Source organism: Salvia splendens, unplaced genomic scaffold (assembly GCF_004379255.2).
Source record: "Salvia splendens isolate huo1 unplaced genomic scaffold, SspV2 ctg247, whole genome shotgun sequence".
Lineage (NCBI taxonomy): Eukaryota > Viridiplantae > Streptophyta > Magnoliopsida > Lamiales > Lamiaceae > Salvia > Salvia splendens.
Genome location: NW_024598885.1, coordinates 1 through 17,718, shown reverse-complemented (window position 1 = coordinate 17,718; position 17,718 = coordinate 1). Strand labels below are relative to the sequence as shown.

The following is a 17,718-nucleotide window of genomic DNA, read 5'->3' as shown; positions in this document are numbered from 1 at the left end:
GTTTCAATAGCCGGCTGTTACTCCATGATAGATTAAGTGTTTCTTATACTTGTTAGTTGCTTTGTTTTGGATTTTAAATGTTGTTTTCACCATCATAAGAAAGTATATACTCCTACATTGCAAATTAACTGTCCATGAAACATGGATCGATCCATAGCATGAAATTAATCCAAAGCATTTATTTCCATTCAAATTTGTTCACTATTCTATCTACCTCCAATACAACGTAACATGAAATTTGAGGTCTAAAATTGAAACCCAACATCCAAACCTAATCTTTGAGTAATAGAAGCTGTGGTTCACTCACCTTTCCCTTTCATTATCCATGCATTAAAACACTCATCTCAATATAAAGCCCTCCAAATCCACCCCCATTGAGCAATGTCGACCTTCAACACCTGCTTCGCCTCACAAATCTTCACCACAGCCTCTCGAGTCGCTCTCCGCCCCGTTGCCACCGCTCGCCTCAGCTCCTCCGCCTCCAACCCACCCATCCTCATCCGTAACGAGCCCGTCTTCGCCGCTCCCGCTCCCATCATCCACCCCCTCTTGGTACTCACATTTAATCATTTTATAATTATTTTTACTAATTAAAAATAATGTAATTGAATAGAAAGTTTGTAAGTCCATGATGAAGACGTATGCCACTTGCAAAAATTTAGGTGACTTGTTCACGTGGATGTTCCAATTAGTACATGCACCAAATTTAATACATGTCGTTAATTGAATGTATTATATATACTTATATTATATGAATAAAAAACTTGCTATATATAGAATATCTATAACAACCTTGCGTCTATGTATTGTCGCGTTATAATTTATAACTCAGCTGCATGAATCACTAATTAATTACACTCCAATTTACATGTTAGTTACAAAATTTGTATAAATTGTGCTCATTTTCATCTCTAAAATTCACACTCATGTATTTCTAAAATTTTGCAGAAAGAAGACATGGGTAAGGACTCGTTTGAAGAAGCCATTGCTGGACTCCAGAAGCTTCTAAGGTTACTTGCAAAAATACTTTTAATTTCTAAAGTTTGAGAGAAGAAATTTATAATATGAGGTGTGACATATTTGTATATACAGTGAGAATGGAGAGCTAGGACCGGTGGCGGCAGCGAAGATCGACGAAATCACGGCTGAGCTGAAAACAGCTGACGGCAGCGCTGGCATCTCGTCAGAGTCCGTTGAGAGGCTGAAAACTGGCTTCGTCACCTTCAAAAAGGAGAAATATGAGTAAGACATACACATCGATATCAAACTTCGTTGTTTTAATTCCCAAATATTAAAAATAATTCCAACTTCCTCTTCGTTGACAGTCAATAGTCTTGTTTTTTTAGTAATTTTTAATGATTTACGCCTCATTTTTATCTCGAAAAATGGATTATAACATCGCATTGATTTGAAAATTTAATTCAGGAAAAATCCAGCTCTGTACGGTGAACTCGCCAAAGGCCAGAGCCCCACGGTACATTATTTTTGTTTTTTAAAATTTTTTTAGTACTTAGGTGAAATTTAATCTAATATTATTGTGTTTGTATATATACAGTACATGGTTTTTGCATGTTCAGACTCACGTGTGTGTCCCTCGCACGTGCTGGACCTTCAGCCTGGTGAAGCCTTCGTCGTCCGTAACGTTGCGAACCTCGTCCCACCATTCGACAAGGTGCGATTTTTTGGGGGAAAATTAATTAATTTGATTAAATATGTTATTTTCGAAATGATTACTATTACTTCACTATTTTTATTTTTAATTTCAGACCAAATTCTCTGGAGTGGGGGCTGCTGTTGAGTATGCTGTCCTGCATCTGAAGGTGAAAGAATTAACTAAATTTCATTAACTATATAGTAGTATTAAGGAAGTTTTGAATAATTGTTTAGTAAATTTTGTTTCAGGTGAAGGAGATTGTTGTGATTGGGCACAGTGCCTGTGGAGGTATCAAGGGAGTCATGTCCTTCCCATATGATGGCTCCACGTCCACGTAAGCATGCTCGGAGATATTCACATGCAAATTGTGTCATGTAAAAAATACTATGAAAGAACATGAGATCAAAACGCACCTAGTTCTTCCCCTCATATATATTTTGTATTTTCAATCTCGAGAGATAGATTTAACATTTGTTGTGATTTGCAGTGACTTCATCGAGGACTGGGTGTCGATTGCATTGCCTGCCAAGAACAAGACATTGGCTGACTGCGCAATAGACACACCATTCGGCGAGCAATGCGCCACATGTGAAAAGGTAGTTTCAACAATTCAAACCAGCAGCATAAATACGTGAATCAAAAAAAGTTAAATTTCACTTTTATATAATAGTATTAATCTTATAATGAAACGAGTCAGTAAAATATATATATATATATATATATATAGGGAGATGATCAAAATAAGTATGTGTTTAAATCCAGAAATGCAGACCAAATCTTGGCCCTAGGATTAGATGATCTAATGGTCAATAATTAACCAAAAACACGGAAGGTCATAATTAAGTATGTGTTTAAATCCAGAAATGCAGACCAAATCTTGGCCCTAGGATTAGATGATCTAATGGTCAATAATTAACCAAAAACACGGAAGGTCATAATTAAGTAATTTTAGGTCATATTATAATATTTGGGTTTAATGTCATGCTAAGATCGTTTTAGGTCATGCTTTGTTATCATGACCTAAAAATTACCTAATTATGACCTAAAAGTGACCTAATTATGATATTGTTCTGCGTTTCTGTATTTAAATCTAGTTTTGCATAGATCAAAACCCTATATATATATATATATAGGGTTTTGATCTATGCAAAACTAGATTTAAACTAGATGGAGTAATATGTTACACAATTGACATATTTTTGGTAATTCTGATTCAAGCTTATATCCAATCCAACTACATATTTACGAACACTGATTATCGGAACAGGAAGCGGTGAACGTGTCGCTCGGAAACCTGCTGTCGTACCCATTTGTGAGGGAAGGATTAGTGAAGAAGACACTTGCGTTGAAGGGAGGGCACTATGACTTTGTGAAGGGCACCTTTGAGCTGTGGGCGCTCGACTTCAGCCTATCGCCATCTCTCTCTGTTTGAACCTGATTCGATTACGCTTCCCTACCTCTCTCTCATCTTCTTACAATCCTGCCTTTGTATTTTCATTTCCTCGTTTATGAGAAGTAAAGAATAACCCATTATATCGGTTATAAATGTGAAGGAGGAGACTCCTTTTCTGTTGTATTTTAATATACCCGTTTTTTCCGTTTTATGTATGAAATAAGAGTTGAGATTTCGGGCATGTCTTTTCTGTGTTGTGGCCATTTTTGGTTTGTTTCACTGAATCTATCATCTGGCTATAAGTATATAACAAACTACTTTTTGTAGAAAGAAAACTGAGTGCTGAAATCCCATGCTTTGGGTGTTGAACATTTTTAGATATTTCACCATAATGGAAAAACAAAATTCTCATGACGATTTCTCTGAGTACCATATATGGATAAGAGTCATAAGACTATGATGTACTACCAATTACAATAGCAGGTAAAACAAGTTAGTTTATTTACTAGGAAAAATAACAATAATGGTGCCAAATCAAGAAAAAAAAAAATTCGTGTCTGATGGGACCCACCAAAATCTTATACTTTTACAATACATCTCATAGTAAGTAGTAGTAATCACCAATATTTGGAATTCATTTTTATTTCCTTTTACAAAATATGGATAGCAAAACAACTTGTTAACTTCCAGCCTTCCACCATTGAGAAAAGCAGTTGAAAGTCCAGCAGCTGAAATATGGAGTGACATTTTCTATTTTCGGGTTATAAAAACAGGGGGAAATGGAGTGACATTTTTAAGAAGGTTCCCTAATAAAAAAGAATAGGACAATAAATATAATCTCTATTCTAAGAGAGTTAAATTCCTAGTATGAGAGAGGAGGGGCTAGCCACGATCACAACATTTTGTTCAAAGGTCTCAATTCCTTCGGCACGCCATTAAAATTGCCAGAAGTAACATCTGATTCAAATAGAGGTCTCTCCCCAATTTTCCACTGAATCCCTTCAGCAAGATGCTCCTTGCTTGGCGTCAGCATCACAAAATTGGGATCAGCCCTTTGATAACTGCGTGTCAAGTCGTAAAATAAAATTCAATAAGAACTAACTCAAGGCATGAAGTGCTAACCGAGCTTTTAAACAATGCAGAGAGGGAGGAGTAACAGGAGGGTGGACTTACATTCCTTCCCGAATATTTTCGACTTGGATTCCGAGACCAAGAGCTGTCTCCCTCTTTGAACGATCTCTAACAGCTGTATGCAAATGCGTGTCATGATCAAAGAAGTGGAGATTATTACATGTATATGCCACAGGAAATGATGATTAAAGAGACTATATGGGCAGGATGGAGCAAATGGGTATATGCTTTTGTTGTGGTTGCTCTTAGAGGCATCGCCTTGAGCTTACGTGTAGTTCCCCACAACAATCATTGATTTCACCTCAGTATGCAGTAGGAGGTGAAAACATGAATATACCTACCAGTACCATTTTTGTGTGTGTGATCGTGTTAGATAGGAGGGAATTTCATAAAAACATTTTCAGTCGGAAAAATCCACTTACAAATACTACGAAGGAAATTAGTATCAGTACCTGAGACGCTTAATGTGAAAGAAGGTTTCCACCATGACTTAAAAGCCAAGGCTATCGAGGAGCTCAGAGGTCCCACCTTACCCTGAGAAAACCGAGTAGGTTTCTTAAATATGTTACTCATTTAACAAAAATGAATACAGTATGACAAACATATTTAAGCGTTACCTTTATTAAAAAGTTCTTATTAGCTTGCCAAGATGCACCAATTTGGAAACTGGAATCGTCAATATTGTTTGCTTGTTGGGTATCATCAATCCTGCAAAGAAAGTATTGGAATAACTCTATTGGACTCACTTGTTTGTTTCAGTATAACATGGACTACAAACAAGGCTTGAAGCCATGTTCAAGTACACAGCTAATAGCTGGAAATACCTTGTCAGCAACTCAAAACCAAAGTCAATGTAGTTTGTGATTCCAACTACTTCTTTAGGCTCGAATGGATTCTTAACCTGCATTAAATCACATGTTTATTAGTAAACCCTGTCTCAGAAGTTATGCATCAAGAAAATAGATTAACAATAGAACAAGCCAGAAAATTCACAGCATATGATTATAGTTTGAAAAGTGTATTGAAATTCCTAATAAAGATTTTGAAAAAGACAATGTTTGAAATTAATTTCTTGTGAAGAAACACAGTATTCCTTAAATGCAACTTGAATTTGGTATACATAAAGTGACGTGCAGCATGAAATCCTCGAATGCAAATTGAATTTAGTATGCATAGAGTGAGATGCAGCATGAAAACGACGAACTTCTTGTGACATTCATTTAGGATAATGCCCAGCAAAGCCAACTCGCACTGAAGTCAAAATAATGATACATGCTAGCAGTGAAAACATGTGAATACAAACACACACAATGGCTAATGAAGAGAGTAAGGACAGACTGTGTGTGTGTGTGTGTGAGAGATAGATAGATAGATAGAGAGAGAGAGAGAGATACCCGTCTTTGGACAACCACATGCTGGTAGAAAGAAGCAATGAACTGCATATCATTTACAAAGACAAAGTTGTGAGTAGGAAACATGGAGTAACATGCTAGAGCCACATAAAATCTTCCTCGGGGAAGTAGTAATAGTTATTAATCATTTTCTAATGATATCCAAAAACAAAGTTCAGTTCAGTCAGTGTAAAAGTTATACCAACAACTTGACTTAGAAGATAGACCAAGGCAAAAATGACTGGAAACTTGAGCTAGAACTCAAACTATAAAAAGAAACCTGAGAATTTTTAGCAAGTTCAAGTCCAAAGTTGAATGACGGGCTCAATGGGCTGTCTGATCCTAGCCCATAACCCACTGCACAACTCCAATTTGCTAAGTTTTTGTATCTAGCTCCATCTTTGCTTCCAACTACAGCACATCAAGAACAATATAAGTTTTAATCTCAGTATGATTTTTTCGAGACAACAATATTTAACATTTTAATTTCTGTAGTATTTCATTTCTTTACAATGAGCCTTTTAGAGACAACAATGTTTAACATTTTAATTTCTGTAATATTTCATTGCTCTTCAATGAAGATGGCTCGGAAAACATTTATACAAAATGTACACTTAACTACATATACAATCCTAATAAATCATATCAATGACAGCTATGGAATTCAAAATACTATAAAGAGCCAGCCCCACTTTGTTTCCGAATAAGCAGAACAACCATGATTAAGTATCCAAAGGAAATATGTGCTCATCTAAGGAATATGGCTAGAAAATAATTCCAATCAGCTTTAATATACCTTAAAAAGAAGCAACTTAATTTCACAGGAAGGTTTACCCCCTCAACCATTCATAGCATTGCATGTTTGCAAACAACAAAGAGAGCATCTTCAGCTCTAAATAAGAGATGTGTTTATTATGTTAGTAGTAATTCAGAGGCACGAGGAATGTAAGGAAAAACTAGTACCACACCAAAACAATATGCATTTAAACAAATAAATAGAGCAAATTATTAATTTGAAACTAATGTTCTTGTGGAAGTTCTAGGAAAGAAAGGAAACATGTATTAGTTTAAAAAATAACATACATGCTGGTTCGTATTGCACTCCAGCAGTCAACCTTCCCATCTTGCTTACTAACCATGCGTTTTTTGGGAGTTCATCAGCCGATGCTGCAAAAGAAACAATTAAGTTGAGAGACGTACTGTCGTTCATATGTGTTGACATAAACCCTACAGAATGAGGATATATAATCCAGAGCCATCTACAATTTGTGGTTTACCAGGAAATGGGACAAATGTAGCTCCAACTGACAGATTAGAAGAGCCATATCTCAAACCCATGATGCCATAATCTTCAGGGGATTTTCTGATTGGTCAAATATGACATAAACATTGGACAAATGAACAAGCATATTCCAACTTCTCAACATCACTATTTTAATTGAAAATTTGAATGTAACCTCTGTTTTAAAAGAATTGGGAAGATGCCAAATGCTCCAAACCCAAGCTTGGGATAGTATGCACAGGATCTCACCACTAGAGTTCTGCATACACAGCAAATAAAGAGCATAAATATCAACTGTTTTCGATACAGAAGCATATGAAAAGGTTTCATACAAGACATGGTTCTTACGGTTCTGAGTTTGAAACAGAGATATCAGCGAATGTGTGAGGATCGAGAACATCACTAGAAAGAAACAGTGGACCTTTTTTAGCACGTCATCAAGACAGAACTGAAATAACAGTTAAATTGTGTGTCTAAGTATATTTCAGAACCTTTGCCAACGAAACTGTGCGCTTCCTCCAAGTTTCTCATCTGGCTTTTGATTGAGTGGACCATCAACCTGAACATGCTAAGGAACACTACTACATCACAACCTTTACTTTAAATAGCTAATGCTAATTAACTGCAAACTTATCCACCTATAATCAATATGGTTGTCTCTATGCCATTTCCACGAAACTCCAAACCTAAAGTAACTGTTCATCACCATTTTTAGCCTTGCAAAATTTTGTAAAGAGACAGTTAACTATGCAAGTCTTCGTCGCATCATGAATCCAAGTTGCACTCCTTAGATTCCTATTTTGATTCGCTTATAGAAATCCCTAAGCTACAGTTTAATAAAATAAGAAACGAGCATATGAAAACATAATCGTATAACCAAACGCAATTTGTCCATTAAATCACGGATACAGTGGCAATCAAATCGACATGCGGATCATCGATCGGCTTGAGCATAATTCTCGTGCTGAAATGCCTCGCTTCTTCGAAATAGTCGTCGAAGAGGCATTTCAGGGCCAGCTTTCCAAACAGCATGTTGTAGGACGATTCCACCATTCTACATTGCCACAAAATAAGCATTCAGCCTCCATTATCACAAAGGGAAACACAAACAATAGAGGAAAAAGAACGAGCACGCAAAACAACTGGCCTCGTACGGGCGGCGAGAGGGGGGAAATCGAAGAGCGGCGGGACCAGCACCATCGGCGGCGGCGGCGCCGGATCCGAAATAATGGACTTTAATACCATATTCCCCATCTCCGGCGAGCTACAACGTTCTTCTGCAGAATTGGATTGAATTGAATCGAGAGTTTGATTAAGAGATATGGAGGGAAATGGCGGGGGATTTGTTTCCTGTGGAAGCCAGTTTATCTAAACCCCTCACCGCGCGACTGATTCAACCCCACGACACGTGGCCGCAGATTACGAGCAGATCCGCATTACGTGTCGTCTGTGGACCCTACTCCTCTCTCTCTGTGCAGTTCCGTTTGTGCAGTTGGCGCAGTTGCTAAATGGGCTCAAACGGCTGATCTGGGCTGGATAGATATGGGCCGACTGTTAATATGTTTCCTTTAATTTTCATAAATAAATAAATAAATAACGACTTAGAATCTTATTATAAAATAGTATTAATATTAATTATAGTTTTCAAATAAATTTAACTAACTTATCGATAATATTGTGATTTGTGATACGCGATATGTAAATTACATTTAACAGTAAAACTTACTCCCACCATTCCTGGTTAATTTAGTCATTTTTTCATTTCGTGAAATTTTAAGATGATTAAGTTATATCTATTTTTCTCAAAAAATAATACAATCTTTCTACTTTATTTCCACTTTATGTCTCTTATTATATCATCTCTCATATTTCATCTCCTTCACTTTAACACACTTAGTTCTAGTTCTTAATCTTCATGCTTAAAAAAATATCACAATTAAGAAATAATGGAGGGAGTAGTGTATACAATATCATGTGGTTTTAATTATTTTTTTCAGAATATGCATCATAAATACTTTCATAATGTGTATCCCTCCTATTTGATGGAAACTTTGATTTATATGATAATTTTTTTACATTTCAACTTAAACAATGTGGATGTTGCCGCTTTACGCAATAATCTGGCAAAGTAATAATATAAAAAAAGATTAAAATTTTGAAATATGTTTGGTCAATAATACAATCATAGCATTTTTTTAATTATTAAGCGTGAATATATCATTGAATTTATATTTAGAAATTTGATATTACTCTGGACCATCTCATCCAGTTAAAGAGAAGTAGAAAGTGGTGGTGGTGCATTCATATAGTAAAGCAAAAGCAACCTCTATACATGGAGTACTGTTTTTTTTTCATATTTAGCCGTTTATTTATATTTGAAAATTAAATTTATTTTAATAATATTATGTAATTTAGCCATCTTAATTTTACTCAATAAATGAGTAATAAAATAAAGAAAACTATTAAGTCGCTGATTCTAAAAAAAATACTCCATCCATTCCTCAAAGTCAAAGCATTGCTCATTTGATTTTGGCAAATATTCTACCACTACCCCATTCCCTATATATTTTATCCTCACTACACTTACAATTTTATTTTATTTTATTTTATTTATGTTTGATCTTAGATCCCTGAATATAAATAACAATTTAATATTACTTGACCTTTTTCTCCGACGAAAGTCTATTCGAAGAAAAGTGGTTATCACACAAATTCAAAATATTAAATCATACAAAATAAATGAAATAGTCATCTAATTTTGGAGCCACTGCAGTTTATGAAGAGTCATAACTCTCAAATAATTATTTCTTTCTTTTGTAACTAATTATTTTTTCCAAGGTGCAGAAGAAAAGAAGAAATAATGATGATGAGTCCAACAATATTAATTATTAGTTGACTCCTTTTCAACTTTTAGATTGATGGCTTGGATTCTTCATCATGGGCCGGCATAGCTGAATTTCATTATTCTCGAACCCTACCACAATGGATATACTTGCATTACCCTTACCCCTTTATTCCCTCTTGCAAATTCTTTCACAGTAATATCGTTTGGTGATTATTTATCCTTAGGGATGAGCAAAAAAACCGGAAACTGAATATCCGAAACGAAATTTTGAATTTCTGTTCGGTTTTTCGGTTCGGTTCGGTTTATAAATAGAAAAAAATTTGGTTTTTCGGTTCGGTTCGGTTCGGGCGAAGAAAAAAACTGAAAAACCAAAAAACCAAATTATATATATTCTATTAATTTAATATATTATATTATATATAATATATATTCTTTTAATATATTCTACTATATAATATATATTATATGTATTATTAATTTTATATTATATATAAATATTCTATTAGTATATTAAAATAAAATAAAATACACATATAAATATATATTTATATTATATATATATATATATATTTCAGGTTTTTCGGTTTTTTTCGGGTTTTTCGGTTTTGTTCGGGTTTTTCGGTTTTTTAAGTTCGATTTTCGGTTTTTCGGTTTCGGTTTTTTGGTTTTTCGAGTTCGGTTTGGATTTTGAACTAAATTCAGTTTTTCGGTTTTGGTTCGGTTTTGGCAAAAAACCGAACCGAAACCCGAATCACACCCCTATTTATCCTCGTTAATATTGGTGTTACTAAACTTTTATTTGGAGTGCTCAACCATTAATCAATTTTTATAATTAATTAAATAATATTACTTATTCAATTTCAATGGAATTTTGACGACACATAGTGAGAATCACATAAAGGAAAAAGTGGAAGATGCATATATCAATTTAGTGGAAGAAAAACAAAAAAATAATAATGTATACCTTTTTTTCTTATGATATGTTCCAAAATTCAAATTCTCCACCAACATTGACTCACGGAGGTCTCCAATCGATGTTATAGTCTTCATATTTTGTGGGCAAGCAATAATACAATAAAACTTATTTTTACATGTACATATATTTTTAAAATATTTGTTTTAAACATATGTGTACATAAGCACATAAAGTTTTGCGTTTATTATATGATAAATGAGGTTTTTGTTGATCTAAAACTAAGAGTGATAAAACCTTTGAATGTTTTGAGGGGTGATAAAGATTGTAGATTCATTTTATGCGATGGTTAACGTTAATTTTCCAGTTATTTAATCTCGATGTTATTTAACTAATTGCCTTTTTTTAAATTAGTAATATTTCGTGTACATTGGGCCCACCTACGTGGGCTGGATTTGAATCTTTGGCTGGTGTGAACTGTAATAGGCCTTCCCTTTTCGATTATGGGACCCAACTTTCGCAATCTTTTATTTTGTTATTGGTCTCTAAAATAATGAATTTTACCTAAAATTTGGCATTTCCAATAAATTTTGAAATTAGTTTATAATATCACAAACTTTGCATTTTATTTGGTATTTCCCAAACTCACTCAAATAAGGTATATTCATCAAAATCTTATTTTACGTAGGCAACCGTGATACGTTTTATGATATTTTAAATCATTTTTTAAGTTTATAACATGTAGGATAAAAAGTCACGTTGAAAACCACGTTGATTTAATTGTGTCAAGTATGATAAAAATGCATCGTAAGTTAGTCAAATATAGTAATAGACATGCCGTGAGAAATATCAAACAAAGTGCAAAGTTTGTGATATTATATCCTACAAATTTCAAAGTTCGTGAGAAATACCAAATTTTAGGCAAAGTTTATGATTTTAGGGACCAATTTCCCAATCTTTTATCATGAATTGAAATCATACTTATTTTTCGGATTAAAAATTATACTCGTATGTAATTTTTAGAATGAAAATCATCACAAAGTTGCTTTAGTTTCCTACAAATAGATTTGAATTTTTTTTTTGTGAATTTTACCAGAAATTATAGCTTTCATATTTCTACGTTTATAATTTACTAAAATATTTGGATGTAACACTAGAAATAGTAACATGTCATGTTATAAAATTTGTAACCATAACTATAACATTTATTAATTTATATTCGACAGATATACCCACTTTCTTATTTCAGGATGTTAGTAGTTTTGACAGATACTGCTATAAAGTAGTACTCGTATATAAACCTTTCATGCTTCCAATAACTTCTTTTAATGTCATTTTCACTTTCTTTCCACAATTTTCCACTTGTTGGTCGTGGCAAATTTGCCATCTCCAATAATAAATTCCTATTTTTAGAAATACGAAACCCATGAAAATATATGGCCATATTTTTCGTGAATATTTAACAAGTTGCTATGTTGTCGACCTGTATATAAAACTGGTGGATGTATTTGTGGATAGAGTTTATTGTAAATTTATTTATTTAATCATTTTATTTGAATTAAGATCTCTAGCCATTAGACTATTATTACTACAAAAATAAATCCTCATGTATAATTTTCAAAAATATCGATAAACACATGAAAAACATCAATTTGAAAAATATAACCAGTTAAATGCCTGTGTAATCCCAAATTTATTTCAGTCCAAAAAAGGAATATTAGAATAAATATTAACCATAAATAGTATACAGAGAGGGAGGCGCAGCTAGGGATTAATGGCGCGAAGTTCAACGAATCCTGACGCTTAACTGTAACACACACATATACACACACTCAGCTGTGGCGCCTCGGAACTGTCGGCCCCTCCATTTTCCATCTCCTTTTTGCCTTTTTTTTGGTCTCTATTTCTCTTTTTATACGCATGTATGCGCAGATCGTGGTGGAGAGATATTGAGATACACAGATTGGCCTTTCTCGCTCCGGATTCTTCATTGATTTCAGGTGCAGACCTCGAATCTCGTCCTCATTTGCGTTCGTTCGTGCTGGTGCGCATCGGCTTCGGGCTCCGCAGATCAATTGTATGCTCAATTTTCTGGATTTGCTTTCGTTTACAATTATGCATGTTATTGGTTAGATTTCGAATTTCGAATTGAAAACATCTGGTTTCTATGTCTATATGTGTGATTTAGCGATCTAACCCCTAGGAAACGTGTGTTTGCGATTTCGAGTTTTCACGCTTTCTGTGAATTTTGAATGTTGTAGGTTGTAAAATTCAGACGAGAGAATTCAAGTTTACAAGTGTTTTATGCAATTCATGTATCATTCTATCACCTGGAGCAGTATCCTAATTTAAAATCCCAATAGATTTCATCTGCATTAGTTATACAAATCTTTTGACAACAGTTTTTATTGGTATGCTTACCTTTGCTTGTTCGGGGCTGATGTCATGAATTGGGATATCTTTTAGCAGGATATTTGAATGGCTACAAGTGTAGCTTCAGGGAGCGGCCAGCTTCATTTTCAAGAGGCCTTTTTGAGGGGACATGGTGGCAAACGGGCTTATACTGTTCGTAATATAGCCGTTCCGCTGTGCATGCAGAAGGAGCTTTCTTGGTATGCAAATAGTCTTACAATATATTCTTTACATAGTAACAAGGATTTTACCCTGGTTTCTTGTTTGGTAGATGAAAAGTTTGGAAATTGGCGTTGTGATTCTGTTAGATGTGTTAAGACCCTTATGTTGGCTAATGGCTTGAATTTTCACCCTTTTCCTTCATGAACAATATTATTTGCTTATGGTCAGCTTTTCTATATTGATGTCCGTATAGGAAACACCGAACGGTTCTTTCTTTCTGGAAATTTTGGTCAGTTAAGGACCTTAGGTTGGTTGACAAACAAAGGATGTCTTCTATCTTCTATTGCACATTGATGCAAACTTCATTCTGTTTCTGTTGTCTGCTCAGTCTAGTCATCTTTTTCACCTTTTTCACTGATTTAAATCTTACAGGGAGTGGCACTTCTTGTTTTTGGTTATCTCCTATGGTTGCTGAATTTGACTTTTGTGTGTCTTTTGAGAAAGAGGATCCAGTCACCGAGATATAATTTGAATGTTTTGTGACTTTCAATTGTGAAAAGCAAGAGACAATATAATATTGGGTCTTTTATGTTACATCTGCATCTGATAATATATATGATGCATACTTCAGGTGTCATGGGATCTCTAAAGGCTTGCAGATTAACAAATCTAATTACTTCCAACCCCATATCAAGGGAGAGTGCAATCTACGCAGAACCGTGATCAGATCGTACCTGAGAGAGGGTCATAATAAATATTTTGATTTTGCTGTTATTGGAAGTGGAGTTGCTGGCCTTCGTTATGCTCTTGAAGTTGCAAAACTTGGAACTGTTGCAGTAATAACCAAGGCTGAACCACACGAGAGCAACACCAACTATGCACAGGGTGGTGTGAGTGCTGTGTTAAGCCCATCAGATTCAGTGGAGAGTCACATGCATGATACAATTGTTGCAGGCGCTTATCTATGTGATGAGGAGACTGTCCGAGTATGTTATTAATGCCTTTTCCTTATCCATCTTTTCTACTTTGTTGGTTGTAAAAAATTGTTGAAAATTTTCTCCTTTCAGTAGCCAAGCTATGGGTTTTACATCAATATATCATGGTACACATATATATGGATCACATCAATGTGACAAAAAAATATAATTGATGCATTTTCGATTTAAGCTGTAGCAAATCAAGGACTATGATAGTATCTTTTTTCACAATATTTATCATGCATACAGGTAGTGTGTACAGAAGGACCTGAGAGAATCAGAGAATTGATTGCAATGGGTGCTTCATTTGATCATGGGGAGGATGGGAATTTGCACCTGGCAAGGGAGGGAGGACATTCTCATCGTAGGATTGTACATGCTGCGGATATGACTGGTCGGGAGATAGAGAGGGCTCTCTTAGAAGCAGTGCGGAAAGATCCTAATATCTTTGTGTTTGAGCATCAGTTTGCTATAGATTTGCTGACTTCTCAGGTAACTTGGTTCGTGTGCTTGTCTGTGTGGTTAAATGTGTGCATGAATTTTCACACATACCATTGTTGGTTCCGATTGATTTGATGGTAGCAGATATTCCAGAAGTGATGTATAAAGGGATGCGTCATACCATATTTAGCACTACTCGAGGTTCTGGTATCACTGTCTAACATATGTATTCTTGTTGGGTTGCAGGATGGTTCTGACACTGTTTGCCTTGGTGTTGATACTTTGAATACAGAAACACATGAGGTAAGTAAAGTAGTATGCCACTCGTAGGAACATGCTGCAGTAGGATTCTATACCGTTTTGTGATTTCTGTCTTTGATTTATAAACTTAGGTGGTGAGATTCATCTCGAAGGTAACCCTACTTGCATCAGGAGGAGCAGGACATATCTATCCCAATACTACCAATCCTCAGGTGAAACTGCATCTTCTTTTCCTTTCAAAATTCATGGATATAAATACCGCCTCGATGAAAATTAAGCTTTTCAGCTGCATTTGGGAACCTAAAACATAAAGGAACATTAAAGTAAATTTGCCTTACTCATCTTTATTGTAGACTTTTAAGTTATAGAACCAGGATATTTATGTTGACTGATATATCTTGACTTTGTATTTGTAGGTCGCAACTGGAGATGGAATTGCTATGGCTCACCGAGCTGATGCTGTTAATATGGAGTAAGCGATTCTAACTTTCTCCCCATTCATGAACGTACATTTCTTCTTTACTGTCTTATCATACAATCTTTAATAATTATCTGATCATATTAAAATACTACATAGTTAAGCTTGTAGTACTTTGTTCAGCACTTTGAAGCAGTTTTTGTCCTTGATCTCTTACATTCTTGAAGTAATACTTATTCGATTAATAAAGTAAAGATGGAGAATTTTAGTTCATCGAGAATTTGTTTTCCACATACAGCATTCCTCTGTTCTTTGCCCCGTATATAAGATTTCCTTACTGGCTAGACTAGTGATTATTTGCCAAAGTTCTGGTCGTCAACTTAAGATGGTGCATTGCAATACTACCAGGTTTGTGCAGTTCCACCCGACTGCCTTGGCTGATGAAGGACTTCCAGCTAAGCCGAAAGAGGCACGACAAAATGCCTTTTTGATAACTGAAGCTGTGAGAGGAGATGGAGGCATCCTCTACAACATGGACATGGAGAGGTTCATGCCCATGTATGATGAGAGGGCAGAGCTTGCCCCAAGAGATGTCGTAGCAAGAAGCATAGATGATCAGCTCAAGAAGCGTAATGAGAAATATGTCCTTCTTGACATAAGTCACAAGCCCAGAGACAAAATTCTCTCCCACTTCCCCAACATAGCAGCAGAGTGTCTCAAGCACGGCTTAGACATAACCAGACAACCAATCCCCGTCGTTCCTGCAGCTCATTACATGTGTGGTGGAGTCCGTGCTGGGCTCCAAGGGGAAACCATGTCAGAGGTCTCTACGTGGCTGGTGAAGTCGCCTGCACTGGCCTGCACGGAGCAAATCGCCTTGCTAGTAACTCATTGCTGAGGCCCTTGTCTTTGCAAGAAGGGCAGTTCAACCTTCAATCGACCACATGAAGAGCTCACGAGTTGATCGTGGAACTTCATATTCTTGGGCCCGGCCTATAATGCCAAAATCACTCGGAAAGACAGTGCTGAACAACTCCCTCAAGACGAGGAAGTGAGGAGAGAGCTTCAGTCGATAATGTGGAAGTACGTGGGAATTGTCAGATCAACAACGAGGCTGCAGAAAGCTGAGATGAGGATTGGAGAGCTGGAACTGGAATGGGAGACTTACCTATTCCAGCATGGCTGGGAACCTACAATGGTGGGGCTGGAGGCATGTGAGATGAGGAACCTGTTTTGCTGTGCCAAACTCGTTTTAAGTAGCGCTCTAGCACGCCATGAAAGCCGTGCCTTCACTACATGGTCGACTACCCCCAAGTCGAGGAAAGCTTGAGGCTGCCCACTATCATCTTCCCATCTTCACCAGTAAGCAGCTCATGGAGCTCAAGGCAACTTCACAGGTAAGTAACGAGATGTATTATTAGAAAGAACTCGAATTTGTCGATTTTTCCGCCTAAACTTTAGGTGGCCTGCATTTGTTACAGAAAACATATTGCAAGATTGGATTATACGCAGCAAATTAAAATTAGTGTAAACATGATACGGTCATTAATTCTTTTTATTTAAGTAGCTATTTTACTTTTGCCATTTTCCCATTTGTTAGCATAATCAAATAATTTTTTATTTTTTGCGGACACTAGATCAAGTAAGTCCTGTCCAACAAAAAAACTCCAAACTAAGTATTTAAGCAATTTCTTCGTCACAAATGAGGACAAGTAGGCAATTTAGACATATTTTTTTTGTCATTTCCCACATTTTTTCAACCTTAGCATCAATGCAGATTTTTACATCAACACCACACAATTAGGGGACAGCAACAAGCCAATTCCTCCTATTAATACTGATGATTAAGCAGCACCTCTTGTCCCTTACAAAATCCTAATCCAAAACAAGTCCCATGTCACACTCACAAGATGAAATGTCAACTTACAAATCCAAATCCAATTTCTAAAAAAAATAATCACATTCATATGAGAATTGATCCATCACAGAATGCAGTTGGATGTCTATTATCACCAGTGGTTGCACCAACAATAGGAAAATGAAATCCCATCTTTACTATAGTAAAACACATAGTTTACATAAACTGGAAAGTGACATACAAATCCATATTACTTCCCCCACCCCTGCAGATTTGGAGGAAGGATATGTACATAACACAGTGGACAGCAACATCTCGAAAGCCCCTCTACATTACACGGTGATACCGACCCTTTCTTAACAAAAAAACATGCACAACTCTCTCATTTCACACGTCGATCCTGTAACCAGAAGGAGTAGGAAATACAGCAACTATAACCCTTTTGTTATCAACATGTACATTAGGCAAAAAAGGAGACCAGAAATATTATCAGCAGAGAGATTAATCGCGTTTTTAGGAAACCTCAATGATGCTTCCATGAACAGCATCGTTCTTGACAAGCAAGGTCTCCAGTGATCTT

General features: G+C 35.8%; 2 protein-coding genes and 1 pseudogene across 3 annotated transcripts; 2 read left to right on the top strand and 1 right to left on the bottom strand.

Moving 5' to 3' along the window:
• Window positions 1–361: 361 nt before the first annotated feature.
• On the top strand, window positions 362–3,288 carry LOC121789467 (carbonic anhydrase 2-like). The gene is made up of 9 exons (XM_042187923.1): window positions 362–552; window positions 949–1,010; window positions 1,093–1,242; window positions 1,426–1,474; window positions 1,556–1,672; window positions 1,767–1,820; window positions 1,903–1,988; window positions 2,142–2,250; window positions 2,922–3,288. The coding sequence occupies exons 1-9, from the start codon at window positions 382–384 to the stop codon at window positions 3,084–3,086; spliced, it is 963 nt and encodes a 320-aa protein (XP_042043857.1). The 5' UTR covers window positions 362–381; the 3' UTR covers window positions 3,087–3,288.
• A 327-nt stretch (window positions 3,289–3,615) lies between these two features.
• Window positions 3,616–8,177, bottom strand: LOC121789465. 2 transcript variants are annotated; one of them, XM_042187921.1, is made up of 14 exons: window positions 7,999–8,177; window positions 7,761–7,905; window positions 7,343–7,410; window positions 7,200–7,253; window positions 7,027–7,110; window positions 6,847–6,932; window positions 6,653–6,736; window positions 5,850–5,980; window positions 5,573–5,614; window positions 5,003–5,079; window positions 4,796–4,886; window positions 4,631–4,712; window positions 4,221–4,293; window positions 3,616–4,108 (listed from the first exon to the last, which is right to left on the bottom strand). In XM_042187921.1, the coding sequence occupies exons 1-14, from the start codon at window positions 8,103–8,105 to the stop codon at window positions 3,940–3,942; spliced, it is 1,293 nt and encodes a 430-aa protein (XP_042043855.1). In that variant the 5' UTR covers window positions 8,106–8,177; the 3' UTR covers window positions 3,616–3,939. The 2 variants fall into 2 exon arrangements, with proteins under 2 accessions (XP_042043855.1, XP_042043856.1); XM_042187922.1 differs by lacking the exon at window positions 7,999–8,177 and having other exon boundaries at window positions 7,343–7,419; window positions 7,729–7,777.
• A 4,171-nt stretch (window positions 8,178–12,348) lies between these two features.
• Window positions 12,349–16,757, top strand: LOC121789466 (annotated as a pseudogene).
• Window positions 16,758–17,718: the final 961 nt, after the last annotated feature.

Bases quoted from the DNA above. Each gene is read 5' to 3' on its own strand.
- LOC121789467 (XM_042187923.1), top strand. From the start codon at position 382: ATGTCGACCTTCAACACCTGCTTCGCCTCACAAATCTTCACCACAGCC. The intron at 1,475-1,555 runs GTACATTATTTT...GTATATATACAG, and splicing joins CCAAAGGCCAGAGCCCCACG to TACATGGTTTTTGCATGTTC. The intron at 2,251-2,921 runs GTAGTTTCAACA...TTATCGGAACAG, and splicing joins AATGCGCCACATGTGAAAAG to GAAGCGGTGAACGTGTCGCT.
- LOC121789465 (XM_042187921.1), bottom strand. From the start codon at position 8,105: ATGGGGAATATGGTATTAAAGTCCATTATTTCGGATCCGGCGCCGCCG. The intron at 7,906-7,998 runs GCCAGTTGTTTT...GTGGCAATGTAG, and splicing joins CCTCTCGCCGCCCGTACGAG to AATGGTGGAATCGTCCTACA. The intron at 4,713-4,795 runs GTAACGCTTAAA...CGGTTTTCTCAG, and splicing joins ATAAGAACTTTTTAATAAAG to GGTAAGGTGGGACCTCTGAG.